This window comes from Sparus aurata, chromosome 21, assembly GCF_900880675.1.
Source record: "Sparus aurata chromosome 21, fSpaAur1.1, whole genome shotgun sequence".
Taxonomy (NCBI): Eukaryota; Metazoa; Chordata; class Actinopteri; order Spariformes; family Sparidae; genus Sparus; species Sparus aurata.
This window is the reverse complement of record NC_044207.1, coordinates 12,085,983-12,106,344: the sequence shown is the minus strand read 5'-3', so window position 1 is coordinate 12,106,344 and position 20,362 is coordinate 12,085,983. Positions and strand designations below refer to the sequence as shown.

Here is a 20,362-nt window from a genome sequence, read left to right as displayed (position 1 = left end):
TTTCAAGTCTTTGCCTTAAGAAAATGCAATCAATCACTTATATGTTACTGTATTTGAAATCTCAACTATAGGGCAGGCTTAGAAGCTCCTATCTGCACAAATGAGCTGCCAATCAAACAGATGCCATCTCAGGATCTCCGGTGCAGAGGGATAATGGCATCTGCTGTGAAGCGAGAGGAGTATTTGACAGATAAAAGCGTGAAAAAAAGACATCCACGACAGCAGTTTGAACAGATGATAACGTCTGTGAAATACACCTGTCAAAGCATGTCAGCTAATGTTACATATCTGCATGAGTCTGTGCAGTCGGATTTCCTTCCTTCACCTCACTTTCCATCAGAAGAGGAGCAAACAGCATACCAGACCAAGTTAATACCATTTTCAGACCACAGAGTGAACTGATGGGAGTTAAGAGATGCAAATCTGCTTTATTTTGGAATACTCAGGAGCATAAGTCCCGGTTTACCCTCAAGATATTTTAAGATTCGCAAAGTAACTCCTTTTTGGCTGTGTTTTGATCCTGTCTCATATTTTCTAAATGAAATGGTGCTTCCTCCCATGAATCCACATTTAAGTGATTTACATTTAGGCATCTCAGGACAATTCCACTAAAAAAAAAAGTAGACAAACAGAAGGGCGATGGAGGCTTATGGAGTGTTTATTCAATAGCAAAAATATACAGTAACTTTAACTCATAAATCCACATGTATAACTGGTGAGAGGACCCACACATGTTTCTGATGTAAATCTAGTCATTGTGGGTTCCCACATGCTTAACATGACAGGAGAGCAGTAAGAAACACAACAGAAAAGCAGCAACAGTGTGGGTAATACCCGAGGCACAGCACACACTTTACACGTGATTGTCTACACACGTGAATGTCCTTTGTTAAATTGTATGATGGGTATTTTTGATATCCCGTAAACATTTCTGTAAGTATTTTCTTCTTTATTTCTCAGGAGACTGACGACAGAAAAACACAAGCGTCAAACTTTGACTGCCATCTTTCTTTCCATTGTCTGTGCTGAAGCCACAGACAAGACTAAGAACATTTTCCGAACTGCACCTGCGCTGTATAACAGGAAACACACAGACCTGAAGGCAGTCACTTTCTAGCTAAAATGTCTTATACCTATACATATGACCAGATGCTGGTATGTGTCTGCATGTTTTTTGTTTGTGTGTGTGTGTATGTGTGTGTGTGTGTGTGTGTGTTTGTGTGTGTGTGGGCGTGTGTGTGTGTGTGTGTGTGTGTATGTGTGTGTGTGTCTGTGTGTTTTTGCTTCATCTACGTTTTCTTTAAGCACAGGGGGTTCATTCTCCAGCAGTGGCAGATGGTGTTGAAGAGTCGACAGCGGCAGGAGGCGCAGGGGTCACAGCACGGCACGTGAGAGGAGCAGTTTTCCATCAGGCGGCTGCAGCGACGTGCAGGAGTCATGATGTTTGCCCTGTGCTTCTGGAAGAATGCCAACAGAAACAGTATTCACCCAATGAGAATTATATATATATATATATATACATATATATATTTAAAAAGCATTATAATGATACACTAAACAAACCATATGCTGACACGGGGCTACCATCAAAAATGGTGTTTTGGCTTTGAATATTTAACTTAGTGAGTTGTTGTGTTTTGAAGTTTTAATGAAAAACTTGAGCAAGAAGACACCGAATATTCTATATGATATTATTATAAGTTGAAGACATGTTTTTCTAACTTTATGGGAATTGGGGCTAGTTGGTTAGTACGGGCACTTCAGTATAATGTATAGACTTAGACAAATTCACATTCTGTTGATAAAGTTTTTGTTGTTTTGTTTGTTTTGGTTTTGAATTTAATTGATTATGACTATAATTTGTAAAAAAAAATTAAAAAAAATTGTTTAAATAATAAAAAAAATAGCTTTATCAACAGAATGTGAAGAAAATACTACTGTGTAACAAGCAAGTAATTAATAATCCAAAAAATACAACCAACTATGATGAGCCTTATTGCCTCATTATCTCATCATAAAACATACTTCGTCCAAATTCAACAAAGACTATGCAAAACTCCCCACAATCACCTCCGGTCTGGCCCAAATAAATCTTCAATTGAGATGTGAAAAGACTCTCTGCTCAACATGCCTACACGGCTAACTGAGCTTATGAGCTAACAACAGCTAGCTACAGAGTGTAGTTAGCAGCAGTTGTTTGTTACTGTTGACATACTGCTCCCTGTATTTTTGGAGCTACCTTTGAATTCTTGCTACGTCCAACAAGTTAACCCCTCTGACATTTGGATCAAACTCACCAATTCAGACAGTCGTGTTAAAATGCGACCTTCAGTTAGGACCTTCTGATTTCCAACATTTCTAAGCATGCTTACTGAAAAAAGAAACAAAGAAACAAAGAAAGAGGAACAGAGGAATCTTACAGGGATGCGACTTTCCTGTGGTGGAGATATCTTTCGCCTTGCAAACAGTCGCCTGGTCTTCACTTGGCTCCAAGCTATGGTTGGACACAGTGGAAGAATCATTGTTTAGTGTTCATAAACACACTCAAAAAACAGAGTTGATGACAGTGATTTATAAAATTAGAAGTCAATTTAGTTTCCCTGACCAAGAGGCCGACATTAAGAGGCATGTGCAGTTTCTTATTTTCCTCTAATAAGACTCAAAGACTCTTTACAAAAGGAAACAACATGAATGCAATCGTGTGAGCTTAGGAGCTGTGTCGCCCATACGTTGAACTTCAAACCAAAAAAGAAAACTGGGACCTCCTCATGGCGTCAGTTTACGACCGGGAAGCTGTTGGCTGGCCAGAACCCACTGGGTGAGGTTGGGGTCCGCTCCAACAGACAATGTGGTGTCATTGCCATATGAGCTCACCACCAAAAAGCAGGGTGGTGAAGGTTCAGTGCGAACTAATTGGTGGACAGTGGTGGAGAGCTTCGCAGGCTGACCTTCCTTTTAACAAAACTGAGCTGTGATACAAGGAATTTGTAGCCCTGAGCAAGAGAGGGACAAAAACCCCTCTCTGACTTGACAATGTCAGCATCCAGTTGACCATTTATAAAGCCTGAGTAGGAGCAGGTTGAGTGTGTGCTTTATTGGCTCCCATGAAGAAGAAGCTATTTGCTAATTAGAAGAGTTTTTAACACAACATAAAACATCACAAGAGAAACATTTGTTGTACAAATGTGTTTTTTACAACTTTCTTTGCTCTTGGCCTCCTTCAGCCTCCTTTTCTCCAAAACGTGTTCGCCTGTTGGCAGGAAGATTTATCACTGAGCAGTCTGCATTTGATTGACTCTGAAAAAAGTCTCAGCTCAACACAACTTTATTTATATAGCACTTTAAACAACACAGTTAACCAAAGTGCTTTACAGTAAACATAGGAAAACAAAAAAGAGATGGAAAAGCAGGAAAAGGAAATGAGAGTGACGATACAGTAATAATAATACATTTGATAAGAATAAGGAAATACACTTAATGTGTGACAGTCAGTTTAACTTCAAGGATGTCATTCTGTCCATTGAGGAAGCACAAGTAATTGTGAATTAACTTAACCTGCTTTGGTGCAAATTAAGGTGACAACAGGTGTAATGGAGACCACAGACAGCTCTCTCCTTATCCTGACTGATTCTTCTCTAGTTTTGTGTTCTGCTGTGTCTTTACTGTGTCACTACTGGTAGCGTGAGGTGGCACCTGCAACCCAATCAGGTTGCACAGGTAGTCCAGCTCCTCCAAGCTGGCACAATCATGTGTGTGATCACAAGAAGGACTGCTGTGTCTCCTGGCAGAGTCTCAAGAGCATGGAGAAGATACCAGGAGACCGGCTGTCACACGAGGAGAGCTGGACAGGGCCGTAGAAGGGCATAAACCTGGCAGCAGTACCGTTATCTGCTCCCTTGTGTGTGAAGGAATAGGAGGACGCTGTCAGAGCCCTACAAAATGACCTCCAACAGGCTCAGATCCTCAGATCTTGGGTCTCGTCCAGTTCTAAACGGACATCTTGGGTAGTGAAAAATTGGTCGTTGGGTCATGAGTGGTCTGAGCAGAGTGATGGCTCTGTTAACAGACACGGTGGAGGTTGGGAGACAAATGATTTGGGGGGCAGTGTGTGTAGTACGGGAGCACTTATTCTTTTTGGAGACAGAGAGCATGGTGAGAAAATGGGGAGTAGTAAATCGCCCACAGGCAGTGGGTGGAGGGTGGAAACAGAGTGCTTTGAGTCTGCAAATGCTTCAACGGATGCCTGTGTTCTGCAGGTTAAAGCTAGTTTTATTGTCTAGTCTCTGTCAATGAGGAAGTTGTCAAACCAGTGAGTGAAAGGTGTGGTGATGATTGGGTGCTGGAGCATCTTTTTTTCGTTTGACGCGGGATTGCGTTGAAAGCAGAACTAAAGTCAAGGAGGAGGAGTCTTACAAAGTTGCATGGTGTTTCTAGGTGGTGTAGCTACGGCACCCGTAGTTACCCTCTTGGCCTTTTAGCAGATTGGATTGCACATTTTTATTAGTTTTGATGATCAACCAGTAAAAGATGTAAAGAAAATATGCAAATTCATGCATTCAAATTCCTTCATTCCTTCATTTTTAAAGACTGGCCTTCCATTTGTCTTTGAAATGATTTGTAGTGACTGACAGTCATTGTTGATTATCTGCGGATTTATTTAACATATCTGTGATTCGATTAAGGGCTATGAAATCGGTGCAAGTCGGTGGTTTTGTTTTGTTTTGCACGTCTAACACTGCCAAACAGCACCAAGAACAGTATGTAGATGACAGAAGGTGGGGCGTGTTTCTTGTTTTTCGTTGGTGTTATGTAATTTGAAAAACAGAAACAGCAGCTAAGATGTTCATTACTCCAATGGAATTTTTTTATAAACTGGCCTCGCTCCTCCTCTCTCACGGCCTCAGACACTGGCGCCTAATCTACCAACATACTCACAATTGTACCACAATGTGTCCATTACAATCTGGATGTTGTACAGTTCACAAGGCAACAAATCAAAATCCTCCTTCTTGGAGCTAACCTTTTCCCTTCAGCCTCATGACTTATGGCTTCCGCGCCTTCCCTTCCACTCCATCTCAACACCGTGGAGATAATCTTTGGCTGATGTTGAAACACCAGTGATATCACAGGAAATAGCTGAATTCAGCCTGGTGGTTTGAATTCCTCTCCTGCTGATACTAAGGCCCTCATCCACACTGATTTTCACTTTTTAGATACACGCATGGTCAGAAGTTTACATAAAGAACATGTATGTCATGACAATCTGGAGTTCCAACGCTGTCAGAAATAATGTGCCAAATTTGTACCTTTAGGGGTACAAAAGCTCATCACTGGGGCAGCACTGTCAAAGGTACACCCATTGTACTCCTTAACAAGGGTATGTATTAGATTACAAAATTACAAAATTGGCCTTTTAGACGGTACTGCCCCAGCCTGTCACTGACAAAAGCAAGCACTTTCAGTGGACGTTAAGTAATGACACTTGGGTGTAATACATTACTTTCAACTCCTCAACAAGTAAATTTAACAGAAAATGAATTTCTTTCTCACCCCCTTTTTCGAGCCGTTATAATTCCAGATAACTCTCCTTGTAACAGAAAAAAACAATGCCAATATTTCCAGTTATGTGGCACACAATGAGTGATAGGTTATCCATATGAGATGTAGGAGCTAAGCCAACACTTTAAGCTACTGAGGTGCGTCCGCTCATACAACTTCATTTAGACGCTGATTACTTCGTTACTGAATGACTTATGCTTCGAAACAGTGTTTCTTTCTTGAACACGCAGTCCATTTATTGTCCATTACACATGTTCTTTGTGGCGTTCAAATAAATGTTTTCCTTTTCAAAGACAATGATAATAGCTTAAATGCAGCAACAAGCTGCGTCTTTTGCCTTCCGGGCGGAAAACACCTGCCCACACAAAGGTGGGTTCTTACTACATTCGGCGCTAATTACAACAGTGACACAGGATTACATAGTTCAAATCATAGCAACAATATTGTGGCTCTAACATGAGGATTTTCAACAAACCGTTTCTGTCCTAGGTTCATGCGAATCATGGCCACTATGAAAACTGGCTTCAAAGCCTGGTGCTCGTCCTGGGGGCCTGGGGATGAGTGTGTTCATATTAACCATTAACGTTATGTGTTAGCTGGCGCTCGCTACCATTAGTTTGCACTAACATTTGCTAGTGCGCTCACTAACATCAGTTGATTCATGGCACTAACATAATGGGGCTGCTGTATTCACCGTACCCTAACTGTAATCTATCTGACCTCAGTGAACTGTTTGCCTTTTAACTATCTTCCACTTTGCGTGACCTCTGAATGTCTGGGCTACAACTTCGGTCACCTCTTTGCCTGCTTCTGTTATATCTTCTACAAGGTCCTCCTCAATTTAAAGGCTTGCAAGATCCAAGGAGATAGGTGAGCAATGAGCTGCCAGACAGTGTTCCCTGATACTATACCCGAACATAAAGAAAAAGTGGAACATATTTGTACCTTTTACTGTTTTTGAATATATATGTAAGCAGTCATGAAGTTTGGTTTAATAATGAATTTATAAGAGGTCTTCTGAAAATGTGCTGGGTTACACACATACAGTAATTCTAATATTTGGTTAAATGTCCCTCACCACCATTTTCACCTCAGTTTGGCGCTTTTGATAGAGATCCACAAGCTTCTGGCTGAATTTTCCCCCTCTCCTCTTGACAGAACCGATATAGTTCAACTAAATTTGTTGGCTTCCTGACACAAACATGTTCCTTCAGCTCAGTCCACATGTTCTCGAGGGGGTTCAAGTTGGGAAAAAGCCATTCCAAAAACCTCAACTCTAGCCTGTTTTAGTCATTCCTTTACCACTTTTGGTGTGTGTTTGGGATCATTTTCCTGTCGGAACACCCAACTGCACCCACGACCCGATCTGCTGATTGATGACTTTCGTTCTTCCTGAAGCATTTGGAGATAATCCTCCTCCTTCATTATTCAATTTACTGTCTTTGGAGCAGCAGATCCATTGGCAGCAATACAGCCCCACAGAATACAGTAATACTACCCCCACCATACTTGACAGTAGGTGGGGTGAAAGGTTTCATCTTCTCGCCTCCAAACATATTGCTGCTCATTGTGGCCAAATAACTACATTTTTGTTTAATCTGATGACAGATTTACCTCCAGAAGGTTTGTTTTTGTTTTTGCTTTACGGCGCTGCAGCTTGAGCAAAGGGCTTCTTTCTTGCAGGGAAGTCTCTCAGCCCAAGTTGATGCAAAACACGCTCAACTGCAGACACTGACACATGTCTTCCAGCAGCTTCTTATTCATTGCACGTGTTTTTTGGGGGGGTGTTTTTTGGTTGACTATTGACCATCCTGACCAGTTTTCTCTCAGCATGTGTAAATTTGCTTCTTCTTCCTGACTGTGGCAGTGACACACCTGACACACCAAACATTTGATCTTGGGACCTGTAACTTCTTTATGAATGGCTAACTTGTTCAAATCAATAATGCGCTCTTTCAGATCAATGCTGAGCTTCTTAGACTTATTGAAGTGTTTGTTGCTGAGTCTTCTGGGCCCAGAAAAAGATTTACCCAAAAGATGGCCAAAGATTTACTGCCAGACCCCGCAGTCATTGTCAGCTCTTGGAACATTTTTGCATTCTTGCAGCTTCTTGTTTTTTATTTTATGGCAGCAAAATTAGAGATCTGGATCAGTCTCACTTCTATCAGAAAAAGGTCTGACAAACATGCGGGACACCACCTCCACAATTGGCCAACAAAGTTAGCCGCTAGCTGGTGAACACAGTTGAGCATTTAGCAGCCATGTTGCTCTATGTCTACTGCAAGTGTGTCAACTGATTGCTGACAAATTTGTAATATTACTTTTACTTACTTTTAAAAGGAACAATTCTTTACCCAAATATCAATAAATGGTTTCCCTGGCACAGGTTTGCTAATCTGAGAACTGAAACATGCTATCACATCATCATCAAACAAACTGATTGGTTGGTATTGTAATGGTCCAATTTACAGGAGACAAAATCCCAAACTGTGAGTGATTCTGTTAAAGTTTCACAATGTTTGGTACACCAAAGCAAGTTTAGCACACAACACAGTGTCTTATATGAATTAAACTCAGTTTGGCACACAACAGTCAGGAATTATGGAATGTGTGAACTTTAAGTGGGACAGACTCTGCATGTGTCCTGCTCAAACTGTGTTACAACTCAATAATAGACAGCAGCTGCGCAAACATTTGCTTCAACACTTTTTGTGTTGAGAAATATATATCATCATCAATATATATATCATCATACAACACATCCACTTATATAGATACACTTATATGCAACATTGGTTAAAAGACAGAGACGATATTTAATTTCGATGACATTTCGAAATGTCTAAATGACGTTAATTATAGTGAGAGGGTTTTTTTCACGCTGAAAACAAACAAACTGCAATAAAAACTGGAAAACCAATAAATTCCAACATATTTGTGTGCTTCAACGCGGAGTTTGACAAGATTCCTTGGATTCATAAATGTTTCGACTACTGGGAAATTGTATAACGCTTCGTAGCAAATCCTCCTGAGGACGTATTAAGTGCAAGCAGCGCTGTGGAAAAGGCTCTGTGTCGAAAGGAGTAAGCTGCTATCTGTTCTGATGTGAGCCTAATAGACTGAGAGTGAAAAGAGTGAAGATCATCACTGGCTGATTCTCTTCATGCCTAAACCAACTAAATAAACAAACCCTCATTGTTGTCATAAATGGATAAACAAACAGACCTTAAAGGACAACACAATTTGATACTGTTTCACTTTGTTTATATGTGGCGGACCCTGCCACCTCTCTAGCTTCAAACATTGTTCTGGGGACCTTATTTTCCTCTGAGAACAGCTTCTTTATTCAGTCATGGAAAAAAATAAATACATGTGAGTGTGTATTTCCATGTCAGTAATTGTGTCAACATTGAAATTCTGAGTTTGAAGGGTGAGGGTTCCCTCCTCAGTGGCTCTTCCTTGAGGTTTCTTTTTCTCTTGTTCTCCAAAGTTGTTTTTTTGTTTTTTTGTTTTTTAATATGGCAAGCTTCTAGACGAACAAATGTGGTTGTGATTTGGGGCTATATAAATTAAACTGATGTGATTTGATTTGAAGCTGTTCATTTGTGTCCTTATTAAATTCAGTGGTCTTGTACATGCTGTATTTGGCTGTTTCTCATTTGGTTTTTCTTTGTCTTTGATTTAGCAGCATATCATTTGTCATTTTCTAATGTGGGATGAGGAGGGTGAGGAGGGTGAGGATGGGGGGGTTACTTTGCAGAAACGATTCAAGATGGGAATTTTAGTCAGGTTAAATCTGCAAATGTCAATCCACAGATTTTCAAAAACAAAAATATTTTAAAGGTGCACTGCGAAATGATGGGGAAGACATTTTAAACAGATGAGAAAAAAAAAAGAAATAAACTGTTTTCATTTTCGTGACTGAATAGACAAACTGACCTTAAAGGACAACACAATTTCATATTGTTTTACATTGTTTATATGTGGCGGACCTTGCCACCTTTCTAGCTTCAAACAGTGTTCTTGGGGACCTTATTTTCCCCGGAGAACAGCTTGTTTACTCAGTTATGGAAACGATAAATATGTCCTGGTTTGTATTATTACCTCATTAATATTGTAAATATAAGAATTCTGAGTCTGAATTCCTTCTTCAAAACTCAATCATTCTCCTTTAAATATACATTTAAATATGAGGGGAAAAAAGCCACGCAGGTATGAACAACCTCTGTCTCTCCTCACTTCAAATATTTATTTTCGCAACATTTATTTTCACGTACTAAGCTTACTTTGCAAAGCCAGCCCACTGTATTATGGCATATAGAGGATGTTTTCGTTTTTGTTTTTTTTGCATGTCTTTTCGTTCTTTGAACGCCACACCGCACTGCACTCAACTCAAAACAAATAAAACAGCATGAACGTGCGCATAAAATTTCGTCCAACCAGGCTGAACCCTCACCTGTGTCATTCTCAGTCTTCCTCACATCTTTCTTCGCGTCCTCTGCCCAGGACAGCGGGATGGCAAGCAAGAAGAGGCACAGCAAGTGTTTGCCGGTGATCTTCCTCATGATGATGATGATGATGATGAGATCTGTTGATAGAAAAGAAAGAGAAAAAAAAAGAAAAATAAATCACTCTTACGTTCATTGATTAAATCCCAGATTTGTCAGGCACTATTGGGGAACAAAGACAGCCTGAGACTCACGTACTTGTCCTCCTGTCAATGCTCACTTGTAACACCCTCTCTGGATGTGAGGAGGCATCAGCGTGGGCGATGAGCGACACTGACCGACAGGCTCCGCCCCCACGTGACGGCCCCGACACGCTGCAGGAGCGGATGCCTGGTGAACACGGTTGCCAGGGCAACTGACAACAGGTCAGCCTCAGAGAAAAGCAAACAAAATGTTCGAACAGGTTCCTATAGAGAGAGAGGTGGACGTGACACTCGGGATTTATTGAAGCCTTACTTGGAGTGACTGACAACTTTTAAGTTGAGTGAGGACTTTCTAAGTCCACTCCAGTTAAAGCTCATAAATAATGTTAACAATGGTTCAAAAGTGTCAGCGAGTGAGCATGGACTATACCAGACCAGCTCACGTAAATATAGCGCGGCCAGCTTTAAAGGTACATTATGTCAGAATTCTTCCCATGTTGAATTCATACTCAGCAAAAAAATGTGGCAGCATATCAAAATAACCGCTAACGGCTGTTAACTGTAGCTGCCGTTGGCTATTTAGCTCAGTTAGCTGTGCAGCTAGCATTCTGAAGTTCAGAGCAGCAGAGAACTGTCGGTGGTTGCGCTGCTAGCACAGGATATTTGGACCGAGATGGGCCAGGGGCAGTTGGTTTGCATGCTAAACATGCTTTGCGACACAAAAGATAGATATCATAAATTCAAAACTGTTATTTCTCAATATTCTGTTGATAGTTTTAGTGAAAGGTGCCATAGGTAAGATAGCGGTTCAGACTGGGAGCTCAGGGACCAGTGGAATGTTGGTGTTCATACTGCCAGCAATGGGGTTTCGAACCAGGACGGGCCAGGACTCGCTGGTTAGTGTGCCAACTTCAGTAGACATCTCTGCAATGCAATACAGAGGCATTATAAGTTGATGTTTTTTTTCTTTCTTTGATTTTGTTTTCACATTTCAAAAAAAAAAAAAACAACAACCAAAAAAAAAAAAAATAGAATTATCCCTCATTGAATGTGTTCATGTTTTGGTGACTGGTGAAGTGCACATATCCATTTGTAAGAAAAAAACAAAACACAAATGACAAAAAACGAATGTGAATGCTTGTACCAGTTTATGGCACCAACCTTTAAATGGAAGAGGGTTTCATTGCAGGAAAAGCACAGAATCTGAAATGTATCACAGTTGATGAAAAATCTAGCTGTGGGCGATACATTGTCCTGCCATGACTTTAAGTGTAAAAACCACACTTTAAAGGCAGTTGCAAGTGACTATTTGATGCTACATGGCGGTGGCATCATTACGCCAAACACAGACACTCATCTACTCACTAATCCATCCCTACAGGGCCTGAATTACAAATCAAAGGTTCTACTGGAAAAGAAAAGCACAAATCAACTGGTTAATTTTAGTCCGTGTGAACTGAATGTTGAGCTAGCTCTTATGAAGTGTGAATTTTCACAACACTGGTTTCAGGGTCCAGGTAATATGCATGCTGCTGCGCTATCATGCCATGCTGGCAAAGAACAGACACTGTCAATGTTATTTTGTAACAGCTGGGCTTTTCCTGTATGACATGGTAAAATGTCTGCTGCGGTACGGCTGGTAAAACCTGGGTGAAAGTCAAATGCTAAATTCAAAACTTTATTGGAATGCTTGCTTTGACAGCTCTTGGGGATCAGTTACAACCACAGCTGGACATAATGATCCAGTGAACGTGGACTCCTGTGGAGCTTTTGTTGGGCCGGTACTTTGTTTTCCTTCTTTATTATTTTTCTCTGATTTCAATGAAAGGAGAGGTCAGGATCGTCTTGATAATACCCCAACACTATGTTCAACATCATAAAGGTTGTCTCATGGAGCCGCAGAGATGTAAATAAACTTCACTAATGTGAATCAGGTGATGAGCAGTATGAAACACTTGGAAGCAAACAGGAGATATCACAAGGGGAGGGTTTTATCAGTTGCTCTTGTCATCCAACCATTATAGTTTATAGTACTACAGGCTGTTAAACATCTTTTTTCAAATTGAATGACCCGAAATGGCTTCCGCTAAATTTAGACATGCTCTAGAATAGCTGCCACACCGTGTTTCATTCATGGCGTTGCACAAACCATTCTTCCAGGCGTGAACTGCCAATGTGTAACGGCTCTCACGCCATCCGTCTCTACAATTGACGGCAAAGTGGTTGCTAATGATGACCAAATGGTGCCCATGTGGCATGTTGTCACAGACTTCTTCTTTGATCGATCAACCAACCACCATCTGTTCAGAGATCTAACTTCATGATTCATGCACCTCAGGTCTTGTAAAACGGGATGAGAAAATAACTCTTTGTGCAAGAATCCATCTGAGAATCAGTGTGATCTCATAAATGGTACACCACTTTTATGGACATTTCACACGCTCAGTCACACATTTGAAGCTTTTCGCCTTCATTTAGCATGTCTCAGTTTTATGAGTTTTGGCTGTGAAGGAAAAGACAAATGTAGTGATGGATGATATGGCCTTCAAGTTATATCACAATCTTTTTCACAATGCAACACATATATCCCAATGTTGCGCAATCTCCTCAAAACCACTTCATGAATAGGATTGGGCGAAACTGATATCAATATTGATATTATCGATTGTAGGGATGACTACTGGTCCTTTCACAAAATGGTAACACAATTAGAGTTTTGATATATATGTTATCATCAGCAATGTGCATATAATGTGAAAATAGGTAAAAGCAAGTATTAGAACACGCAGAACACCCTAGTCAGTTCAAAATATTCGATAACTTTCCTGTGCTGACCCATATATAGTAGTGAAATGGTAGTTATGTGACTTGCTGATGCCGATAATCCCCTCAGTCGACTCTTCACGGATGCCTCAGCTGGAGTTATGCCCCTCCGGCCTCAGCAGCATTCAAAGGACTGCCTCGCTGGCTCTGTTGTGAAATGAAATGCTTGAAGGGCCACAAGTACATACATCAAGATTGTTTGTACTGTCAACATCTGTATGCGGCTGTATCGCTATGTTTCTAGGTTGTGCTGGCATTAAACGTCAACATAATGTATGGAGAAAAACAAGGACGAGATATGTTGGGGTGTACATTAAACCAGGTAAACAGACTGCATCGTTATGACCTGCCCACACAATCATAATAGATCAATAGACATATCACAGTGGATCCTATAGATCATCTTGGTATTCAGAAGATTTATTTTATGTAAAATAAATCCCTAATGCCAGCATCCTCAAGTTTTATTGAAAGCCACCCTCCCTAGGCACAAAATCTTGGAGGACCCACTAATCCAAACATCTGCAGCTGTTACATGGTTACATTAAGAATGTATGAATGTTATGAAAACAATGTTTTTGTTTCTAAGTCACTAATAGAGACAACACATTTTTTTGTTGAATCCAGTACTGAGGGAGAATGCCAACAGCTGCAAAAAAGTCTTCTAATTCAATACTCCTGAGCAATTTGGGGCCATCAGATAACTTATTAAACGCAGATAACCATACTTAGCGCTCATTTTATCATGACATGCTCAGATTGTTGTTCTGTTTTGACTAAATAATTGAAAGAATCCCTACTGACAGACCTCTTTTAAAGGTTGAGATCCTTTTTTGTTAAACCAGAAACAGACTTGCCAAATGCACCAGACTCCATCTGCAGAAACGGTAATTTTATTGTCGTCAAACACACTTCACTCAAACCAGACAGCGCCAAAATAAAACTCAGAAACCTGCTTTTAGTTTCACTGCTCTAACAGTCACTCAGTCTGATTTTGTCAAACTCAAGCCTTAACATCGCCCTGTTAGATGTGAAAATATCAGGAGAGAAGCAAGACAAAATAAAAATGTACTGGCTCTGTGAATGGAGTCTGCTGATGATCTGGCAGTTGTGTTTGGTAACACAAAAAAAGATCACTTCAGCTAAAAACACGTTTGAAATTAGCAACAACAAAAAAAAACAAAAAAAAAAAAACAAAGATACGTGACATGTTTTCTTATTTTCTTATTTTACTTTGCATTCATTTATTCACATTTCAACACATATGAATTTTTTTCTGATTTGGCCTCAACTATGGCCCCATCCTGTAAAAACACGATGAGGCCACAGCCCCCTGGAGGTTTGTGGCCCCCAGGCACTGGCCTAATTGGTGGTTAATCCGTTCTTGAGTGTAGATGATTTGAATTTGAATGAATTTGGATGAGGTAACAAGTCCTGATGACCACAATGGCTTAAAAAAATGTCAAGCCAAAACTAAAATCTCCTCTTGAGATGGTTGATCACTGTATTTCCACAAGATGCACAGTCTCAAGTGTCTCATGCCAAGAAATGCAGTGTTTTGGATTCTTCCTTTCCTTGATGACATTCCAGCATATAGATTAACAGTGTGCAGCTTTCACCATATCCTCCCACATGTACTTGAAGTACCATATAACTCATGTGAAACTGGCACAGCCTGACACACAACCCCTAAAGTAGCAGTGCTGTATGTGGACTATTTGTCTCACTGTGTTTGGGGATGTGAGAATAACAGGGTATCCTGCAACAAACTGAGAAATGTTATTGGATCCATTTTAAAATAGCTTACCTGTTGAAAGTTTTATTTACAAGTAAGACATGTTGTAGTTGTGAATTTTTAAAGGTTTTGTAACAGGAAGGAACGTTGCCAATGTCGAAGGTTCTGTCTGTCGTAGTTAGCAGACAGAATTATGACCTGTGAATGTTTTGTCTGCTGATAAAACCCATTAACTTTTCAGCTGGAACTCCAGTAAGGATAAATATTTCATTTCCACCACTAGCACAGATAAAATCATGTGCAGAAAGTGCAGAAAGGTGCATTGTTTTACAGGAAATGTTGCTGGAACAGTCACACTCCCTGTGGGACAAAAAAGATTAGTGGTACAATATTGGACGGACAAAAGGTCCAAGGTCACTAATGTAGATTCAATATAAACCCGTAGGGCCCTATCTTAACGATCTGAAACGCAAGTATCAAACGCAAAGCGCAAGTAGCTTTGTGGGCGGATCTCAGGCGCTGTTGCTATTATGCCGGCGGGATAAATGACTCTTGCGCCAGGCGCAAATCTAAAATGGGTTGGTCTGAAGTAGCAACATTATTCATAGGTGTGGTTTGGGCGTAACGTGCAATAAACCAATCAGAGCGTCATCTCACATTCCCTTTAAAAGCAGGCGCGCTTGTTCCATGGCGGATTGCTATTATAATGGCGAATTTGCCAGGCGCACGCCAGGAGCGGTTCACAGCCGAGGAGACCGACGTTCTCGTAAGGGCCGTAAAAGACCGAGAAGTGGCCTTGTATGGGGATGGTAGAAATCTATCCAAATTAGCTTTGGTTAAACGGGCGTGGGAGGAAATTGCCACAATTGTTTCTAAGGCTGGCATCCCCAGGACATCGCACCTGGCCTCGGGAGCAGTGCGCACGGGCCGAGCAGTGCGCAACGGCCAGCTGATGAGGGAGCAGCGCAAACACCAAGGTGCAGAGGATCCGGACCCACTACACGCCGTGGCAGCATTGTCAGCCCGGACCGCACTGTCCGGGATGCGGCAAGGTATTAGTGCCCGTCTTGACCGGGTGGCGATGTTGCTGCGGCCTCTCAGGCGCATCGCCTCAAGTCTCCAAACGCACCACCTGCTCCTGTTGTGCCCCTTCCTCCTCCTCCCCCAACTCCATCTCCGTCCACCCGCTCCACTAGGAGCACATCGCGCATTGCCACTCCCGGACCCTCACGGCTACGACGGGCGCGTCGCATATCAGAGGTAAAAAGAATTAGTTCTTCTGTTTAAATCTTTTCAACTTTTTTTTTCATGGTTTGCAAAAACGGGAGCTGCTTCCTTGTAGATGAGAGAAGCAAAGTGTATGCACGTTAAGCACACACTACATTATGGCCAAGCATGCGCCCTTAAAATAGCATCTGAATAAGCGCCACTGACTTTAGACTAGGTTTTTCCTGGTCTGTGGCGCAAGTGTTTTCTGAAACGGCAAAATAGCACCAGTGAACGTTTGCGCCGGAACACGCCTCTTCTTTTCGCTGAACCGCCCCCGGAGCGCAAAGTCATTCCCTAATTTAAGGACGTGCGTCTGCGGAGGGAAAATTCCAATGTGCGCCAATGCAAAATAGGAATTACACAAGCGCCATTGTACAAAGTCAATTGCGCTGAGTGCCAGATAGAGCCCTTAATCTCTCTTGAAAGGTTGCCTTGTGTTGTGCCAAATCTTACCGAGTACAGGTTCAAGTATACAGCCTTTTACCAAACTGTGGACCCCACGCTGTGGCACCAACCAAATCCAAGGTGGATGTGAGCAGGTGTATTTCTTGAATATGACAACAAAAAATGTTTAGACTTTTTGGCTCATCAGAGTAGACCAGGGCCCAGTGGATCTGTTCTCCTCTCAATAGTCCAAATGGATTTAAAGATATACAGTACTTGACTGATCAGACATAAAGGAGAACTATTATACTTTTTTAAAAATGTTTTGTTTTCTTCAGTGTGTTGTGTAGGTTCTTTTGGTCTTGAAAGCTAAAAATCCCAAGTCTACTCCGATGAAAGCTCCTCCCACAGAAAACACTACTCCTGTACTGCCTGAAACGCCTCATCAGTTGTCCTGCCTTTAATTCCATCACTGTGTCACCATGTCACACATTTGGATAAATGGCTTCTATATACACAGTAAAAGTGAAGCTAACTGGAAGTTGAAAACACAACAACGCTGGTGAGCAGTGCTGGCTCAGTCATGTGTGAGCTGACCAATCAGAGCAGACTGGGTATTCAGAATCAGGGCCTTAAAGAGACAGGAGCTAAGACAGAGCATTTCAGACAAAGGGAAAATATAGTGCTGTAGCACTTGACATTATCAGAAAACTGATGGGTTTTTTAAGCATTAAAACATGTAAACCCAGTGATGTGCACAAGGGGGGGGGGGGGGGGCAGTCGACCCCCCTCGTGGCCCAATTGTTGAAAAACACGCGCTAAAGTGCCCTCCTGAGAGCCAAAAAAGCATGCCAAAGTGCCCTTTTGGCAGCAAAACACACTAAACTGCCCCATTGGCTGGTTAGAACATGATAAACTGTCCTCTTGGGAGCCAAAACACACGCTAAAGTGCCCTCTTGGGAGCCAAAAAAGCATGCCAAAGTGCCCTCTTGGGAGCCAAAAAAGCATGCCAAAGTGCCCTCTTGGGAGCCAAAACGCGTGCTAAAGTGCCCTCTTTGGAGCCAAAACGCATGCTAAAGTGCCCTCTTGGGAGCCAAAACGCGCACTAACGTGCCCTTCTTTTCGCCCCTGCCCTTCAAAAAGTCTGCGCACGCCACTGTGTAAACCTGTTCTAGTGGTAACCCAAAATGAATCTATGAACCTAAAAATGATCATAATAGGCTTTCTATACGGGAGTTGTGTTGTGTCTGTATATATTGTGTGCTTGGTGTGGGGTTTTTTTGCGTTTCCTGAACGATGTTTGCAGAGGCGCTTGGAGAGGCTGGGAGGAGTTATCGACGACTGGAGCCACTGTCACAGACGCACCTGCAGCAGGTTGGGAATCAGCGGCTGCTGACTAAAGCCTAGGTCTTCATGCTGCCTGCTGCCAGATGATTACTTCAACTAGATGTGTGACCCACGACCCACCGGCTACCTGCACCACCTGCTCTAGCCTCCCAGCTCCTCGCACCTCTTCCGGCTCTCCCTCGCCCTGCGCCATCCGGCCACCCGGCGCGACACCGGCATCCCTGGGAGAAACCCCTGCACAGACCATCCGCACTCTACTAGACAGGGACTCCGTCGGGAGCGTTCAACGTTCGTTTATTCAGTGTTCAATAAATCACCAAGTTTCTAACTCTGATCTGCCTCCGTGTCCGCTCTTGGGTCCACACTCCACCCGGCTTAACAAGTTGTCTAAATTCGTCTGTCTCTTAAAGCCTTTGAAGAAGCTTGCTTCTTACAGACATTTTACAGGGAAAATTCATCCACAGAGTATAACAATTAAAAAATACATATTTTTAATTCCCTCATATCTGTTCTATTTTGAAGTTCTCTCCACATGTGTCACGTTTTCCTTTACACTTCCTCCCTTTGTCCTTTTCCCGCCTTTTTTCCAGTTCATACATAGATTATATCTTTGAGCTTCATGACTGTGACTATGGAAAGAGAAACAGGAGCACAAATCAAACACAGGAGACTGAGAACAGAAAATACCATAAATGCATTTCAGTGGAATAGCAAGATCAAAACTGGAATGGCATATATGAAGAAAAATATATCAACATAGCATGAATTATTTCTAAAAATATTTAAGTCATTACATGACAAAAACTATCCAGTAAAGCAATATTATATGAAGCACAGTTATACAAACAGGCCATGGATCACAAAGGAAATGCAAAATGCCCGCAAAAAAATCCGCTATACAGACAATTTATAAAATATAGAGCTAAAGAGGCCAATCAGAAATATAAGAAACACAAAAATAAACTAATTAATATTACGAGGTCATGCAAGAAGGATTATTATTCTAGAATATTAGAGGATGACTGAAACAATATTAAAGGCATATGGAATGTATTAAACTAAATTATTAGGAGCAGTTCAACTAAGTTATCCTGGATGTTTTATTGATGATAATAAGTTCTCAAATAATATGAATGATGTGATTGGTGGGTTTAATATTTTTATTCTAAGTAGAAAAATCAGGGATAAGCATTCAGAGGAGGGGGGGCTTCTGAAAAATAAACAGCAAGAAAAACCCACAAACCCGCTAACTACAGGGCTGTTTCAATATTCTGCCAGTTTTCTAACACATTGGAAAAACTGTTTATTAGAAGGTTGGACAATTTCATTATAAATGTGTCATTTATTGTCAGACAGTCAATACGGTTTTAGAGCACATAGATCGACATCAACAGCATTAATGGAGTTAACAGAAATTACTGGTTGTATTGATGATAAAAAGTATGAGGTAGGATTTTTTATAGATTTAAAAAGAGTCATGGGGTTTTCCTATTCTGTAACACTGAGTGGATATTTGGATTGGAAATAAACTGGGATTGTTATTTATGTGTTGGATTGGGTTGTAAATAAACTGGGGAAAGTTGATTTTATATGAGTTATATATACATTTGAGAGTTTGTTGAAATAATATGAGTTAAAAAAAGAAAACGTTTTACTTCTGCCTACTCCTTTTCAGACACTGTTACTTTTATTTTGTTTTTTTGTTATGTTGTTTTTAATTTTTGGTGTGAAATAAAGTAATTCATTAATTTATCAATTCATTCATCATTCATTCACCTGTGTTTTATTTGTTTACTAGTTTCTGTCTATTTAAACCTGTGTTTTCCAATTTATCAGTTTATCTGTTTATGTTCCGGTTCCCTGCGTCTATCCTGTGTGCCTTGTGTTCTTTCCTGTGGTCCTAGTGCTTCTTTGGTTTGGGCTTGATTTAGTTTTTGCATTTTTTGCATCCTGCCTTTTTGTTTCTTGCATTTTTGGATTTTTTTTTTGGACGCTTTGTTACTTAAGCTTGCCTTTTGTTCATTTCAACTTACCTGTCTCCTGTGTCTTGCGCTTGGGTCCTTACAATTTTTGCTACACATGACATGGGCAGGTTTGTGCAGGTTTTCCTTGGGCAAATGAAAACGACTGATGTTGCCCTCACTGCTGCATATCTATAGTCCCTAAAATGTCTTTCCCTTCTTGTTGCTGCCTCCACAACATTAAATATGATTCCCTCTTTGTTTTTGTCATTTGGTTGCTTTCGTCACAGGTGTCACTGACTGTTACCATGGAAACATGGCCCTTAGTTCTGCCGTAAGCGGGGCGGATAATACTTGATGTCACTCTCTCAGTTCAGTTAAACCAACCAGCTATTGCCACAACTGAATCAACCAATCAGGACATTGCCATCAAACTTTAAATCTGTTCTCATCTCTCCCGTTCAGAATGAAGTCGTTCCTGATTGAATTTGTTCTTCACAGAATTATATCTGTGAAGAACAAATTGAAAAAGCATGAATCTGCAAGAAAATGCCCTGGTGCTGAACAGCTTTGGATAGGGAACTTTGCATAGTGGGGCTCCACTTTCCCGAAGGGCTCTGAACCTCTGGTAAA

The 20,362-nt window shown here is 41.2% G+C and overlaps 1 protein-coding gene across 2 annotated transcripts; it reads right to left on the bottom strand.

Moving 5' to 3' along the window:
• Positions 1–639: 639 nt before the first annotated feature.
• On the bottom strand, positions 640–10,389 carry asip2b (agouti signaling protein, nonagouti homolog (mouse) 2b). Of its 2 annotated transcripts, none has more exons than XM_030401814.1 (4): positions 10,266–10,389; positions 10,016–10,147; positions 2,421–2,494; positions 640–1,457 (listed from the first exon to the last, which is right to left on the bottom strand). In XM_030401814.1, exons 2-4 carry the CDS (start codon positions 10,122–10,124, stop codon positions 1,290–1,292), a joined length of 351 nt encoding a protein of 116 aa, XP_030257674.1. In that variant the 5' UTR covers positions 10,125–10,147; positions 10,266–10,389; the 3' UTR covers positions 640–1,289. The 2 variants fall into 2 exon arrangements, with proteins under 2 accessions (XP_030257674.1, XP_030257675.1); XM_030401815.1 differs by having other exon boundaries at positions 10,262–10,351.
• Positions 10,390–20,362: the final 9,973 nt, after the last annotated feature.